The sequence below is a fragment of the Culicoides brevitarsis genome, chromosome 2, assembly GCF_036172545.1.
Source record: "Culicoides brevitarsis isolate CSIRO-B50_1 chromosome 2, AGI_CSIRO_Cbre_v1, whole genome shotgun sequence".
Classification (NCBI taxonomy): Eukaryota; Metazoa; Arthropoda; class Insecta; order Diptera; family Ceratopogonidae; genus Culicoides; species Culicoides brevitarsis.
The window spans coordinates 28,997,322-29,015,402 of record NC_087086.1 but is presented as its reverse complement, the minus strand read 5'-3'; the positions used below and the strand labels follow the sequence as shown (position 1 = coordinate 29,015,402).

General features: G+C 35.8%; 1 protein-coding gene across 1 annotated transcript; it reads right to left on the bottom strand.

The window, feature by feature from the left end:
• Positions 1-1,283: 1,283 nt before the first annotated feature.
• Positions 1,284-14,727, bottom strand: LOC134828896 (protocadherin-like wing polarity protein stan). Its single transcript, XM_063841887.1, has 6 exons — positions 13,367-14,727; positions 5,885-13,308; positions 2,674-4,183; positions 2,359-2,612; positions 2,241-2,273; positions 1,284-1,357 (listed from the first exon to the last, which is right to left on the bottom strand). Exons 1-6 carry the CDS (start codon positions 14,576-14,578, stop codon positions 1,321-1,323), a joined length of 10,470 nt encoding a protein of 3,489 aa, XP_063697957.1. The 5' UTR covers positions 14,579-14,727; the 3' UTR covers positions 1,284-1,320.
• Between the last annotated feature and the right edge of the window lie 3,354 nt (positions 14,728-18,081).

Below are 18,081 nucleotides of genomic sequence, written 5' to 3'. Positions count from 1 at the left end.
CATTTTTAAAAATTAAAAATTAAAAAAAAATGTTTGTATAAAAAGAGGTAAAAATTTTATTTTTTAATCTAAATTTTTTTTTTTTAATTAAATGAAACAAAGAAAAAATTCTTACCTCAATTTCTTCATTTTACTTAATTTTAATATTTTTGAAGAAAAAAAATCGTCATAAAAATAAAAATTAAAATTAAAAATCATAAAAATTTTCATAATATATTTTTATTCATTTTTCATTAAATATTACATTTTTTCGTTAAAACTTATATTTGTAACCTAAAATCGAGTAAAATACATATTTTTTCACAAAGGATGGCAAAAAACTTAAATTCTAACTTACTTAAATAATTAAATTAAATTATGAGATGCATTCTCCATTTAAATGTATACTTTAAAAAAATCACAAAAAATTCGTCACTGGATTTTCAAAATTAGTGGAATGTTAAATAATTGTTCATAAACTATCTTATAAGGGTAAAAATCGAATTGGAAATTCCAAACAACAAAATAATAATTGCACTACATTAATTTTAGAACCGAAAAATTCACCCTATTTAAATTAATTAATTTGTACATCTTATTTGCTTAATTTTTTACGATTAACAAGCGATTCGCGTTACAATTTAGCTACATATAAAAAATAAAACGTAGGCACTAAAGCTCCAATTTTTACATTTAAAAATTTTTTCTACTGTTTTTTCAACCTTTTATATTTATTTTTTTTTTTATTAAAAAGGAATTTTTGAGCACCTTGGTGCATGGCTTTTCATAAAAGCTCTTCTTAAAAAAAGTTGGCCATTAATTTTCTTCTGCTCTACGGTTTTTTTTTGTTTCTACACTACTCTTCCAAAAAATTTCTTCAGACTTTTTTCTTTACTTTCTCGTAACACGCTTGATTTTGAGCTAAAATTGTTTAAAAATTTCTATTTTAAAATGGCGAACTTTGTCATAAATGCAATTTTTCATTTATTTTTTAGGCTAGTTTTTAACCTTTGTACTGTTTGTTGTTCAATTTCCTTTTTTTGTTTAAATATTTTTCGTAAGTTGCCTTAAAAATTATTTACAAAGCTCGATAAAACTTACTTTTTAAGTATTTTACGTTAAAAAAAAACTAATAAATACATTGAGGCAAATAAATATTTCAGTCAATTCTTGTAAAGTACATTAATTACGTTTTATAATCTTAAAGCATGTTAAAAATATTCTTAAAAACTAATTTTTAATTTATTACAATTTTTTTAAATAATTTATTTTATTTTTTTCCTAAATGTGAAGTTATTGTATTTTGGTCTGTTGGTTGTCTCGATTAGTCGACGACAAGGTCTAAACGGTGGTCTCAGCATCCAAGTCAATGCCTTTCCTGTGAAAAAATTTAGAAAAAAAAATAATTAAAATTTGAATTAAAGAAATTTTTAAACAAAAACACTCAAAAAATTATTATTATGAAAGATAAAATTTAAAAAAAAAAATTTTAACAAATTTTTGAGAAAAAGTTTAAAATTAAAAAAAAATAGAAAAGGTTTCTTCTAATTTATTAAAAAAAAGTTTCCCGAAAAAATAAAATAAAATTAAATTAAAAATGCTAAAAAATCACAAAAAGCGCTTAAAAAGTCTCGAATAAAAATTTTCTTTTAAAAAAATGAAATTATTTTTTTTTTAAATTTTGAATTAATTTAAAATTTTTGAATTTTTTTTAAATTTTAAAAAAATTTAAAAAATTAAATTCAGACCTATTTGCCGTATGAAAATATTCAAAAATATTAATAAGGTCGTTAATTCAAATTAATTTAAATTTTGAAAGATAAAATTTAAAAAATATATTTTTTAATAAATTTTTTTTTAAGATTTTAAAGGAAAGATTCATGATTAAAACCTTAAAAATTACAAAAAAAAAATATTTTAATTTTAATAAAAATTTAAAAGTTAAATTTTTTTTTTAAATGTGCAAAAATCACAAAAAGTGCATGAAAAAGCATCACTCTAAAATAAAAAATTCCCATGAAAAGTCTTATGGGCTTTTTTGTACAAAAAGTTGTGAAAAGCAAACAAAAAAATTCAAAAGCGAACACAAAACAACCAAACAACTCTTGAAAACTCAAACAAGCGAGCATGCTAATTTACCTCCGAACTAAGAATTGGTCCAATTTAGCAATATTTATGTCAAATTTTTAACGGAAAATTTTTCAACATTTTTTTTTAAAGGGAAGAAGAAAGGAGAACAGAGAAATGAGAGAAATAATTACATATTATTCGTATTAATTCTCGTCCAACACCACCTGAAACATGAGTAATTGATGGAAAAATGACGTGAAATGACGGATGAGTGACGAAAAAAAAATTAAAATTATCCAAAATACTTACTCGCTTGTGTCTGCGATGCTCGTTAACGCTTGCATTGATGGCACTGCGCCCACATTTGGTGGCGTCGATGTTCTCGAACCATTTCTCGATCCCATTGGATTATTCATGTCGGTGGAAATGTGATGTGGCAATGCACGTGGCATCGTATGTGGATGCGTGAGATGATCTTCTTCGGCAGTGTAGGGGAAATTATAGCCGTTTTTGCCTTCGGACCCTTCTGACATGCGATCGGAGTGGTAATCGACGTGACGAGTCTAAAAAAATTAAAGAAATTTTAAGAAAATTTAAGTTTTTTTGCGGAAAAAAGGGACTTACGTGATAATCATTCTTCAATAATGACGACACACTGTGATGCGGTCCATTCTCATTGTACGCCATTTCGTTCCGAAGAGCCCGGGGACTGTACGTTTCGGCAATTAAATGCTCTTTTGACATGTAAGGCGAGCTAATTTTGCCGCCGCCCAAGTAAATGTGCTGTTTGTCGTAGATCGTTTGGCTGTGATACGGATGCGGTTGTTGCTGCATGTGATTTATCGTGTGAGTATTTCCATAATCTCGCTCGCTGCCCGACATGTAGGCACGTTCCGTGGCACCTGCTTGTGTCGGATGATAATTCACGTCGTATTCCCTGTAGTTGTCCTGATAATCTTTCTTTCGTCCGTACAACGGATCGTAACGCGGATCGTTGTCGTATTGCATTGGCGGTTGTTGTTGCGGCGGCGGAGATGCCAATCCGTTCGTATTGTAGTTCTCTTGGATGTTTTCGAGCAAGGAAGGCGGCATGTGCAAGCGATTTTGCAGGTAAGCCGTGTCGGTGAGATCTGGATTCGGCAGCGGATTGGGCGAACTTGTCTTTTGCGAGTGCATTTCGGCGTCCGAAGTCGTTTCTTGGGACCATCTTCCGGGATTTGGGCCCGGCAGGAACGATTCCGGCGCTTGACTAGACCAACGTGACCCGTAAATGACGGGTTTGATGTTCGGGAAGAGTTGCGGGCTTTGCACGACATTCAATTCAGGCGGCGTCGTTGCAACATGCTCCGCAATATTCGGCAGATACGAATTTGTGACAGTTCCGATGCTCGAACGCCCGACTTTCGACTCTTCATCGTCGGAAGAATGACTCGACGCCAATTCCAAACTTCGATTATCGTGTTCCGAGTCAGAATCACTTTCCTTTCCGCCACGATGCTTCTTCTTACTACGTCCACTGGCACCTCCGGCAGCTTGATATCCACGCACATAAGTGTCAGAATTGTAATTTGAGGTCGACGTTGAGGTATGCCGCATTTGTCCGTCGCTGTAAGGACTCGAACTGGTTTTTGCGGTACTGCGAGATGTCGTACTCGAAGCACTTATTCCCATATTTCGTCTGTTCGTTTCGTAACCCGAGAATCCAGGCGTTCGGGGTGCGATGTTTTGAGAACTGTTGCTAATCGCGACAGAAGATTCCAATAAGGGAACTTTTCGTCCCATGCATTTGAGGGCGGTGTGTCGCAAATTCTCACGAACGCGCTTGTTGATGATGCAATATCCGATCAAGCAGAAAATGGCATGAATTACGACGACAACGGACAGTAAGATGTTCAAAAGTTGCGAATTTTCCGAAGCGGTGAGGACTTGAAGAACCCACATTAAGCCAATTAGAGGCAACGAGACGACAGAAAGCCAGAGTAAAGTACGGAGGTTTCCGAATCCAAGCACGTGTTCTTTGAGGGTGAAAGCAGCTTTGACGGAGACGAAGAGGATGAGCAAGTTAAACACTGACATGACAGCAATTGGTCCAACGAGCCACCAAACGACGTTTTCATAGACAGATAACCAGCAACTGGAAAGAAAAAAATTAAGAAATATTTTAATTTTTTTTGTCCCTATTATCAAAGTTTATCACTTTAAGCAATTGAAATCAAGATAGAAAAATTAAAAATAAATTGAAAAAAAATCTTATTGAATAATATTTTTAAAAAAAATAATTTAAATAAAAAGCTAATAATTTTAAATTTTTATTTTGAGTTAAATTTATATTTTACTTTGAATTAAGGCCGTTCCAAATTTTTTCCGATGTTTTTGTCCCAAAACATTTTTTTAAAAATGGGGGGGGGGCAAAATAAATAAATGACAAAATTTTGGCAAATTTAGGCCCTTTATGAATATTTTAGTAGTTTTTGTGGTATTTACATTGAGATTTGATGATTTAAAATTGATCTGAAAGTATTTCAAGTTAAAAATTTTAACAAAAAATTTCATAAAAAATAAATTTGGTAATAACCGTCAAAAAAGTTTCCTCATTTTTATCAAAAAACACCATGGGGGATATAAAGAAATTAAAAATCAAGTTTTTTATATTTAGCAATATTTTAATCATTTTTTCAACAACAAAAAATTTTTTAAATACTTTTTCACTAAGATTTTTTATTTTTTGAAAAATGATTTTTTTTACAAAAGAAAAATCAAAAAATGTGTCAAAGCCATTTTTTCAAATCTTGCTAGATAAATATTTTTTTAATTTATCAATAAAATTTTAATGTTTTTCAACAAGTTTAACATTTTGCACTATTTAAGAGGTTATTTCGATTAAGAAATCAAAAATTAATTTTTTTACAAAAAATAACGATCAAAAAATGTGTCAAAGCCATTTTTGTCAAATCTTGCTCCAAATGGATGAAAATCTGTCAGAAGGCTCTAATTTATCATTTTTAATCATTTTATAACTTAAAACTGCAAAAAAATTGAAACTGAAAAAATTTTTTTTCTTTGACATAGTTTTGTTTTGAAAACTAAATCAAGAGAAAAACTAAATCAAAAACTGTGTCAAAAACTGTGTCAAAGCCATTTTTGTCAAATCTTGCTCCAAATGGATGAAAATCTGTCAGAAGGCTCTAATTTATCATTTTTAATCATTTTAAAACTCAAAACTGCAAAAAAATTGAAACTGAAAAAATTTTTTTTCTTTGACATAGTTTTGTTTTGAAAACTAAATCAAGAGAAAAACTAAATAAAAAACTGTGTCAAAAACTGTGTCAAAGCCATTTTGAAAACTTTTTTAGATTAGATTATTTTTTTTAGAAAAATTTTTTAAAATAGTTTTTGGAAAAGAAAAATTAAGTCAAAACGCTAATTTTATAACAATATCATAGAAAATAACTCAAAATTGAACAATTTTATTACTTTTCCATACTAAATAGTATTAAAAACGAAAATCTATATAAAATTCCTATATCCCCCATGGATTTTTTTTTCAAGCATGTAACGCGAAACAGAAAACGGTTTTGGAACACCCTAAAACTTAGTTCATTAAAAAGAAGTTTAAAAAAAAATTAAAAAAATATAATTTATTTTTTATTATTTTAATTAATTAACTAAAAATTTTCATGATTTCGTATCCAAAATCTGCCAAAAATGTAATTTTTTTCCCGTTCGAATTCTTTCGATAAAATTGGATATCGAAAAAAAATAAAATTTTAAATTAAAATGAGATAAGAAATGTGAAAAAATAAGGCAAACAAAAAAAATTATCAAAAATACTCACAATAGATTATTTCCGTATTCATGCACTCGAACGCCAACGGACAAGCCACAAATAAGTGCCGGTCCTCCATATCCCAACGTGAAATAGAATCCCATTGGTCCATGATTGATGTCTCGCATCTCAGTCAGCATCCTGTACAAATGCACACAATCAACTGTCATCCACGCAAATGCCGCTAACCAAGCGTAATGCAGCCCAATAGCCACCAATTTACAACTAAATTCGTTATCGATCAACTCCCTTCTTGCTTGCATGCCCACAAAGAACAGCAATTCGGCGATAAACAGACAAAAAACGAGATTCTGATGAATTGTGTTGGAATTTGTCTGCATTCCTCTCAGCAAAGCCAACGCAATGATGACTCCGAAGAGAATTGGCAGCGAAATCAAAAACGCCGAATAAGACGTGATTTGTACAAATAACGATGGCTCGGGAATATCTTCAGGATCGATGACATCAACTATAACGGCGTAGCTGGAAATGTGCGTGCACGTGCAATTAATCAAAATCGGCTCGTCGTAAGAGAGATTTTCATAATCTGGCGTTTGGGTTTGACATCCGATGCGAGTCCACATGTTCATAAAAGTGTTCCAACGAACGCATTGCGGATTCGATCTCGAGTTGAACTGATTTTTGTCGATATTGAGCCACATCTGGAGCTTTATCGGTTGCGACAAGTACGGCGATCCTAAGGAACGGTAAACCACTGGTTGCGATTCCGATGAAATTTGATCCACGTCGTTCGAAATGTCGCGTTTCGTGATTTTTCGCGTGCTTTCAAGTAAATCTGCCTTCCGATCGATGTTTGGAGGGAAGTCGTACGTGTCTCCGAGATGCGCAAATGTTCCAATTGTTTCTTCGCTGCTGCTACCGAAAGTATCGACATGATCATGAGCTGAAATTTGGATGCCCAGAGGATATTTTTGGGTTGTTGTAGTTGTTGTTGTTGTCGTAGGCGGCGTTGTTGGCATCTCCCTCATACGTTCGAACTTTTGTGACGGATTTTTAATGGCATCCGATGGCACCAAAATCGCCAAAGACAGTACGGGAGTAGCAACTTCGATATCGACGCCATACCGACGAGTGATGGTTTCGTCAAAAGCTTGTGGGAACAAGACTCCTGCGTCTTTGTACTGAGCATAACCAACGATTGCACGATGATCCTTCGCTCGCGAAGAAGATCCATGCGACACTTCGTTCGATTCGGGTGGCGTAATTCCCAACATATCAAGCGGGATTTGAACTTTTGTGTGTTTATCGAATTTACGTTTGTCCATGATGTAATTGTTGTATTTTGGGAATGCAATTGTTGGAACTCGTTGTTTAGAGGAATGTGTTAAAAATGCACTTGTGTCGGGTAAAATGACACTTTCGGTCGTGTATTGATTTCCTTTGCTATGTCGATGATACTCGTTCAATTGATGAGGTTCATAGCCAAAAAGTGATTCAGATGTCACAACATCGAGTCCGAAAGCCATATTTTCATGCACAATTTCAAAGGGATTGGTGTAAGTGTCATGTTGATAACTTGCCAGAACTGTGAGATATTTTCCGAAGGCATCGATGAGATCATCGGAGCCACGTTGGGTAAGATCTGACAATCGTTTCCACTCTGGTTGGTATTTTTTGTCCAAAATAATCGAAGCACTTTCGACAATATTGCGGATGAAATATTTATCTTGACTATGCGACAGATTCAAACCACTTTGCATGATTTCGTAATTCAAAATTTCCTGCAAAAGTCCTTCTGTGACGAGAATATCAGCGCCATACAATCGACTTTGTGGGATCTTAACTTCGTCATTTAAGTAGTTGACGTCGAAATCTTCGCTCCACATTGTATTTCGCATCAAGTGAGATGACTCAAAGGCATATTTATCTTTCGCTGCTTTCGTTTCCTCAACTTTTGCGTTGCCAACTTCTTGTGTGGCGTGTTGCAAATCTGAAGCAATTTTAACTGAGACAAACGAGTTAATATCTAATTCCAATTTTTCGATTGCTGAAAGTTGTTTTCGTAATTCCAAGAAGGGTTGTGATGTGCAGTTGTATAAATCAGGAGCTTCCCAGCCTCCAGCTGCAGTTTCACAAACTCGAATCGCTTTTCCCTTCGCTGGTCCCGGGCAATTTTCAATGGCGGATTGTCCGTAATTCGTTCGGGGCCACCAAAGTCCCGCCGCAAAGGATTTCGGACATGCATCGTAGACAACTTCGCATCCGGTGAGCGTTACTTCGGCATACGGATTGGAACAGGAGTCACATCGACGACCAATAACGCCGTCACGACAATCACATTGTCCTGTCAGTTTGTCGCATTGTCCCGTAAGTGAGCCGATAATGTAACAATCGCATGGCAGACAAGCAGTTTCGTTTACTGGTTGATAATGGTTGTCGCGACAACGACATTGACCCGTTTGTTTGTCGCAATCTGGATGGTAGCCTTGTTTCAAGTTACATTTGCATGGGCCGCATTCACGTTCACCCCACCATCCCGTTGGACAAGGTCTTTCAACGGAAATTTCGCAATATTCGCCGCTGTGATAGTCGCTGCTGCATTCACAGCGATAACCTTTTGGATCGGAAGAGTCGGCGCGACAAGTTCCGGCATCAGCGCATGGTTTAACAGTACAAACCGGAACACATTTTGGTCCGACAAATCCGTGAATGCATTCGCAAGTCGCTTTATCCCAGCTTGTGACGCATCGCGAGTTATGAGGACATTCATCGGGACATTCTGCTTGCGAAATACAACCATCCAAGACATTTTCGCGTATTGTTGGCTTTTGTAAGATGGATTGTTGGCCTCCAACTCGTATATCTTGGATGCAACCCTCAAAGTAACCATACTGCTCTAAATTGCCAATTGTACCGTCGATACCGCCAATTACGATTTTTCCCACATAAACGCCTTGAATCTTATCGGGAGCGTAAACAAAAGCTTGTCGTTCTCCATAATCTGTCGAAAGTTGGATTTCATTTCCCAACCATTTGACTTCAATACGATGCCATTCGCCATCGGACAAATAAGAGCCAGCGAGGAACATCGGTTCACTATTGTACGTGTAATATAACATGCCATTCCGGATCGAAAGTGTCGCGGAATTATTTTGACCGATTTGAACTTGCATCAAAAAGGCGTCTTTTTGAATTGTTCGAACTGACAAGCTGTTGTACCATGGAATTTGAATGGGGCGTAAAAGTGGATTGAATGACAAAATTCCATCACCGTTAAAGCGATAAGGCGTTGGAACTGTTTCTTGACACGAATGCCCACTAAAGCCTTCGGGACATTCACACCGATAAACGCCAAAGCCTTCGTGACACGTTCCGCCATTGTAACATGGATCCGATTCGCATAACGACGCTTTCTGATGACATCCAGCAATTGTTCCGTTATCTGCGACAAAAGTATTTAAATCAATCATTTTCTGGTCAATTTGCAAGTCGCTAATGCATCCCACATAATCTTGCGATTGGATTTGGAAATGCACGGGAATGCGAGGAAGTCCGCCAATTTGCAAGGGACCTGTGAGATCCAAGAATCGATGACAAGTTTCAGTCAATGAGGCACATTTGCGATCCAGCATCAAACGCGTTTGATTTGCACAATCCGCATAGCCAGGAACAGCTAAAGCCGTATCGCAATTATCAACAATGACAGTTGCTGTTCTGTTGAAATAATCCACTTGCACGGTATGCCATTGACCATCACTGATTTTGTGCTTTTGTGTCACCGAAACACTTTGCAACTTGTCTCCCAAGGAAAATGAGAACGTTAAGTGACCATTGATGATTTCAAGGGCAATAAAATCGTGTTTGTCATTGAATCTGCCGTTGTAGAGAAGTAGCCCGTTATCTTGGATTGTCGCGAATTTGAGTCTAATGTTCAAGCGATGTCGCTGTTTCAAGCTCTCAAAAGTCAAGAATGAATTTTTCGTAAAACTACGTGCTTTTAATGGACATGAAGCTCCATATGCTGGATAATGGAAGCCACTAACACAAGAATAGCCTCCATCGCAGATCTCAGGATGACAATTTGATGTATCAATAGCTGGATTTTCGCAATTTTCGCCACTGTGTCTCTGATCACATAAGCAAGTGTAACCTCCTTCACGTCGAACGCATGTTCCTCCGTTCTGACAAGGGTTGGAGTAACACAAATTCACTTCGGTGTCACACAAATAATGTGCTTTGCTGCCGGTGAAGCCATCAGGACAGGAACAAACGAAACTGTTGACAGGATAAATAGGTCTGAAGAGTACTGTGTCACTGTGGATGAATCCAGAAGCATTTCCAAACTTCAGTACAGACGAACATTTTTCGAAATTTAAACAAGGCTCGAGAAGACAAATGTTGTCGTCGAACGGAAGAACGGTAACTGTTGCAAGTCTTGCTAAAATGGCACGATTCAAATAAACTCGTTCTTGCAAGAAGTTCGATGAGTAATATTCTTCATGCGAGACATCAGCACGTCTTGCACTAAAACTAACGTTCAATATGCGAGAATTAATGTCAGCATCATCTTGAATGGAAAAGATGAAAATATTCTCTTTCGGACATGGGATAATTGCTGCCAAGCCATCCAAGAAAAAGTTGAGAAGCGGTGACAAAAATGCCTCTTCCGTCATTTCATCTAATCGCACAGTTACGGAATTGAACAACATATCTTCGTTCACGAGTCGAACCGAAAGTTGCATAATAGCCTTGACTTCGTTTATGCCATCCGTAACGGAAATCTCCATCGTGGCATGTTTCGGGACGTTTGTATTCAGTTGTGGGCTTAAACTGATGCCGCCAGTTGTTGCATTGAGTTTTATCAAGTTTGCATTGTTTCCGGAGAGGATTTTGTAATAAAGTTTATCAGTTACATCCGCATCGAAGGCAGGAACACGCCCAATTATTCCACTTGGGAAGCGATCTTTGTAGTTGTTGAAGATCACTTGGAAGTCCCGCAGGATTGGAGCGTTGTCATTAACATCCGTTACGAGCACTTCAACTATTACATCACTTCGTAATGGAGGGCTAGCAGCTCTTACGTGCAATTCAAACCTTTTTCTTGGCGATTCGTAATCCAATTCTGTCATTGTGAGTAATTGAGCACGATCTGAACCTGGTTTTGTCACAAGAGAAAATAGATTTGAGTCATCAGATTCGAGAATCGTGTACTGAACAACAGCATTGACTCCCTCATCGGGATCGTGAGCATAAATTTCACCAACAACAGAGCCAACAGGTGAGTTTTCAGCAACGTATAATGTTATTTTCTCTGCTTCAAACGATGGAGGCGAGTCATTGATGTCTTCCAAGCGTACTTGAACCTCAATTGTTCCCGTTAATGGAGGAGTTCCTTTGTCAATAGCAAGTGCTTGTAAATGATAAACAGCAACACTTTCACGATCGAGAGCTTTGTTTGTGCGAATAACTCCAGAAGCGGGATCAACAACAAATGAACCGTCTTCCTTATCTTTTTGACTCAAATCGTAACGGATTCTTCCATTTAGTCCTTGATCAGCATCAGAAGCGGTAAGTTGAGCAACAGAAGTTCCAATCAAAGCATCTTCCAAAATTGAGGCTTGATACAATGGAACTTTGAATGTTGGAGGCGAATCATTGACATCTGTGACAAAAATTTCAATTTCTGTTGTATCACTAAGTGATGGATTTCCGCCATCTTTTGCAGTAACAGTTAACAGATAAGCACTCGTTGTTTCTCGATCAAGAGGAGCATTTGTTGTGATGGCACCAGTTTGTGGATTAATTGTGAAAGGATCACTTGAACCCAAACCATTTGCTGTTTCGTCATTTAAAAAGTACGTAATTTGGGCATTTACTCCAACATCGGCATCTGTAGCGGAAACCACGAGAATTGTAGTGTCTAAAGGAGCATCTTCATTAACTGAGGCAGAATACGGAGCATTTTCAAACGTGGGTGCGAAATTATTGGCATCAGTGATGTTTATATTGACTGTCGCTGTATCAGAACGACCTCCGGAGTCTGTAGCTGTGATTGAGAGCAAGAAACGTTTCTCTTGTTTAAAGTCCAGGGGTTGTGCAATGGTGATAAGTCCTCTGCCATTTTGGGATGTTATCGCGAAACGACCACGAGTGTTACCCGAAGTAATCTCATAATGCAAACGAGCGTCTTCATCCAAGTCAGTAGCAGTTACAGACGTTACTGGAGTACCTGGCGCTTGATCTTCTGCCAAAATTGCTTCGTAATATTTGGGACTGAAGATTGGATCGTTATCATTGACATCTTGAACTGTAACAACGACTGAAGTACTTGAGGATTTTGGAGGCACGCCGCCATCTGTGGCAACGACTTGGAATGAGAATCTCGATTGCTCTTCTCGATCCAAGGGACGTGTTGTGTGAATCCAACCAGTACGAGGATCGACAGCTAGCGGGAAATTATCTTTGCGATCAGGTATGCTGTACGTTATTTCCGAATTTTGTCCTTCATCGGAGTCATAAGCTTGAACACGAACAATGTTGTAACCGACAGGAACACTTTCCAACACGGCTTCTTGAAATTGGGTCGTGTAAAATCTCGGAGCATTATCGTTTGCATCAATTACGTTCACTAAAAGTTGCGTTGTGTTACTGCGCGAAGGACTTCCGCCATCCTGAGCTCTAATTACAAGGCGATAACTTCTCACATTTTCATAATCAAGTGGTTTAACGAGAGTTACATCGCCACTCATCGAGTCTATCGTGAATTGTGACAATGTGTTTCCTCCAATTATCGCATATCGAATAGCTCCATTGTTACCCAAATCAGCATCTTTCGCTTGAATATGGGCAATAATGTTATTGTCACCCCATTGATCCTCGCTAACTTGCACTGTGTACGTTCGTTCACTGAATTGCGGATAATTGTCGTTGTCATCCAAGATTTTTACCAAAACTGTCGTTTTTGTTGACTTTCGTTCGCTTTGTGGAGACGCCAAGTCAGTGGCAACAACATGAATTACATACGAGTCCGAAACTTCTCTGTCAAGTAAGCCTCGAGTTGTAATAACTCCTGATTTTGGATCAATTCTAAAAAGTGTCGAGAGATCACGATGTTCTCCTTCTTCGGAATTTCCAGCTTCAATTTTCTCAATCGAATATTCGATATCGGCATTTTTGCCCATATCTTGATCGGAAGCACGAAGAGTGATGACTGGAGTAGAAATTGTCGCAGTTTCACGTACAGAAGTCTCAAATTGTTCCGCTTCGAAGACGGGACTGTGATCGTTGCAATCCAAGACGTTAATTTGGAGCGTTGTGGTTCCAGAACGTGGCGGAAAAGAGTCGTCTGTGGCAACGACCCTAAAGTAATGGACATCCATGAGTTCACGATCAAGACTTAGGGAGGTAGTGACGACGCCAGTACGGGAATCCACTTTGAACATTGATTGGGAACGAGAATCCAGGAGAGAAACCTAATGAAAAAAATCAAAGTTTAGAAGGAATTTTATTGAAAACCGAGAAAAATCTTACCATTGAGTATACAACTGGCGAATCTTCTGGGTCACGTGCCTTCACAGTTGTCACGGAAGCTCCTGTGGGTTGTTCTTCCAATACTGTAGCAACATAAAGCGCCTTTTCAAAGTACGGACTTTGGTTCCGCAACTCCCTTTTGACACGTTTAGCGATATCCGTATCGTTAAATTCCTCATGATGATAGACGATTTTCAAGCGATGATCGGCATCTATTACATCAATGCGATTGTCACATTTTACGTTATAAGTAACGGTTATTTTCCACATAGGCTCTGTGATACAAATGTCCTTGCTGGCAACCATATCTCCCGATTTCCGTTCAATGTCGAACCTTTCATCGCTGAGATCCAAATAATTCACTCTGCAATATTGGCTGATCGATTTCGGCATGAAACTATTCAAATTATTGATGTACTGCGATTTTTTCAGGCAAATTTTGTTCCATTTGTCCGTTGAATGAATGGCATAAGAAGCAAAAGTCTCGGAAATCCACTGTTTCGCGTCGACAATTTTGCGATGCATTCGTTGGTCAAAAGATTCAACCAAAGCGCGTCTTTTTCGGTTCAGGATTTTATGACGTTCCGTATTGGATTCCGTTGTATCGAACAAAACATCGCCTTCGACAAAGTTACTGATGTCTGTTCGTGAGATATTATGATGATGTACGAGCCACGGGAACTCGGGGATATAATGTTCTAAGGAACTTCCACGATATTCGCCATACAAACGTTCCTCGTCGAGCTCATCGTCAGCTGTTCGTCGATGACGTGCCGCAACCGCGAATTCATCATCCTCGATATGACGATCCTCGATCAGTTCTTGTCTACGTTCGTCATTGCAATTCGTGCCAGCGACAAATATCCGCAATGGAAGACTGTAATATCCGATGCTGCGTACCCGATTACTGGTCGAGTCAACGTAGAACGTAAAGAGATTCGGATAGTAGATGCCGTCGCAGTAAATTCGCTTTTTCAGCACAATTGTGCCTTCTTTGTGGTCCACTTTGAGCAGGTGATGCACAAAGTTCGCCGATCGATGGACATTTATCTTGTAATGTCGATCGGAGCCGAGTTTGTAAACGGATGCATTGAAAATGACGGTGCCTGGTTCCGTGTTCTCGTTCACGACGAGCAAGTAACCGTCGAGTGCGGGCAGTAGTGAGAGGATGACGATGAACGTCACCGCAAAAGTCACTACCAAAGATTTCATTTTTTTACGAAAAAAATTATCGAGTTGCAATTATTTGAAGAACATCTTTCTTCTTTAGTGCGAGCGTGTTTCAATTATTTCTCCATTACAAATCCAATTAATTTTGGTCCGTTGAGAGTTGCTGCAGTTTTTGTTCAACGACGTTCTCTAAATCTGGAAAGAAAGAAACAAGAGAAAGAAACAATTTAATTAAAAACTATTTATGAGGCATTTTTATTTAATTTGTCAGAGTTGCTCTTTCATTCTTCTCATAAATATTCAACTGTAAGAAAATACTTTTAAAAGACATTTTTCTCTTCCTCCTACTTAAAGTACATCAAAAAATTTCAAAAGTGTGAGATCGACCATTTAATTAACGTTTGATTGACAGAATTTTACACTGAAATAATAAATAAATAATAATTGAACCTCATTAAATATTCATATAAATTCATGAAAAAAAAAATAAAAAATAAAGTCTCATCATATTTTATTCAGTACATTGCACGCGAAGAGTGACACAGAAGAAAGCCAATCAAATTACCGGCCATCAAAATAAATAAAATATAAAAAAATAAAAATAACGACAGGTTATCAATTTGAGTTAATTTTATTCGTAATTCTCTACATTCCATCGTGTGTAGTCAGGTTGTAACGTATTTTTTTTTCGCTCGATGTGTAGCAACTTCGTGAAATACGAGACTATTGACATTACTTTGTTGTAGAAATTCTAGATGGACTTCGATGGGGATTGACAACAAAATTTAAATAAATATCGAATTAATTTTTTATTTTGCTTTTTAATTCAGGTTTTTGTTGGAGAGAAGGTACACAAGAAAAAATTAGAAGTGGCGGAGAGGAATGACTTGAACGCGCTTTAAAAATTTAAACCGCTAAGCAGAATGAGGTGAGTTAAGAAGGAAGTTGATTTATTTTTGTAAATATTTTTTTTAGTATTTGAATTTTAAGAAACAATTTTGCAATAGTTAGAATTAAGAATATAGTTAGGCAAGTGCAATTCCAAAAAATGTTTCACATGTCCACGCACCTAACTTTTTCCGAAATTCCAAGGAGGGAATAATGGAATAATGATAATGATTTTGAAATATTTTAACCTTCAAATCATACGAAAAATTACTAAAAATCATCAAAAATTGTTTGAAATCTATAATTTTTGTTATACTTTGCAATTTTATCCTTTGAAAGACTAATTTTTAAAGAAAAACATAAAAAAATTAAAGTTTGAAATTTTCCAAAAATTTTTAAATTTCAAAAAAGTCGTTAGAAAATTTTTGAATTTTTTTTTTATTCGAAAATTTGTTCAAATGTTAAAATTAAAGATGTTAAATGTCTTTAAAATACTCTATTGAATATTACAGATCTTTAAAAATAGTGAAAAAGATGGAAAAATCATTAATATCATTGTTTTCCATTATCATTATTCCCACCTCCTTACTTTTTGAGGTTTAAAATAATGTGAAACATTTTTTGGAATTGTACTTGCCATATTTTGGAAATTCAAAATATGAAACTTTTAAAAAATTAAAAATTCATAGCAAAGGTTCCAGAAATTAATAGAGAAACTTTTTAATTTATTAAAATGAAAAAAAAATCAAAAAAGTTTTTTACGAACTGAGGAATTTTTTGTCGTCATATTTCGATAAAAACTCGAAAAATTTCATTCAATTTTTCGATTTAATTCCAAAAATCTAAGTAGATTTTTTTTAAATTTATTTTTATTAAATTTAGAAGAATTAAAAATGCGAATAAAAGAAATTTCATAATTAAAAATTTTATTTAAATTTATTATTTTTTTGTATTTTTTATTTGTAATATTATTTTTATGAAGTCATCCAAAGCTCAAGAAAGTTCGATTCTTCATTCAACCTCATAATATTTTAAAATTATTCAGATCCATCCAACTGATGCTTTGATATTATTTTTCTTGTCGAATTTGAAAAAAATAGTTTTTCGTAAAATTCATTTAAATTGATGATCCTCAGTGTCGTTTTTGATTTGACTTAACATTTATGAATTTGACATGAGATATTAAAGCCAGTTCAAAAATGAATAAATTTATTTTCCGAACTCTCAACAAATTAAATTGAAGAGTTCTTTGCAGTTACGAGTCCGTTACAGTTGAGTATCTTGTTGCTACTGAACCAAAAACCCAAAAATTCGATATTTATACCAAAAAAAAAAAAATACTTTTTGTCCTTAATATCAATCCATCAATTGTTTTAGTAAGTACCTGATTTTTTTTTACAAAATCCCTCAACAAAAAGCCCCTATTCTTTTTTTCTCATTGTTTTGTTGCCTCAGACTAGTCAATGTGTCTCCATTCCATCCACGAACCATTAAATCTTATCTAAATCCAAGTTTTTTATTTCAACTCGTTTTCCCATCCGCGATATCGCAACAAGTCAAAGTCAAGTCACTTGCTTGAGAATTTAAATCTTCCGTATCTACCTTCGCATATCTCGCTCTCTCGTTACTTTTTATTTTATTATTATTAACCAGAAGTAAGAAAACGTAGAGCAGCGAATAAAAATAAATTTAATAAATTTGATCTCACACACATGAACATCATTTTAATACGAAAAATGGGATTAGAATACACAAAACGGGAATCTTGTGGTAGCCAGAAATCAACATTTTTTACATGCATGAATAAGAATTACTGTTACCATAAAAAAAAACATAGATTCTTCGTGCATATTTAATGATTTTGAGAGAGAAGACCACAAGATCGAGCGTGTAATAAATAATCAAGCATGTGATTGGATTGTTAATGAACTTGGCGAGGTTTGCGTTTGATATTATTTGTGAAGCACTTTTTAACGAGAGGTAATCACAAAAAAAAAATAACAAACAACAATAAAAACGTTTTTGTTTTCACTTTTCGTGATTTCGAATGCGGGAACGAGCGAATGTGTCTGACCCGAGTCTGTCTCTGCTAACGCCATCGTCGTAAATTTGCGTCAAAAACACAGGAAAAAAAGTTTTCTCATATCTACGCCGAATTTCACACGAAAAATTTACGAGTAAAGGAATTTTCTCGTTCCCTTCTAAATGGCAGGAAAATGGCAGTTAAACGCATTTTACTACCACATTTTATTACTTTTTACATACATTTGCCATTCCATTACTTAAATTCACATCACTTGCACGTTCCTTCTTCTCTCCTCGCAGAAACTCAGAAGAAACGAACATCTTTTCGGTAAGGAACACACCTCATCTATTCCGTTACATTATATTACATTCGCTTATTGACTCGTTTTTTTCGTGCAGCGCGACAAGAAAAAACGTTAGAAGGAGTGTTACATGCAGCAAAAACAGCAGCAGCGCACGTAAGCAGAACAAGTTTTGATGAATTTTTCAACAAATCTGTCATTTTTGTGTGAAAAGTAGCTCAGTTACCGCAAAAAAAAACGTCTGTCTTCATTACGTTCGTCGTTTTTTTGCTTGTTTTTAATGATAATGAAACACAATACGAGTCTATTGTTCGCGTATTGTTTGTGGGG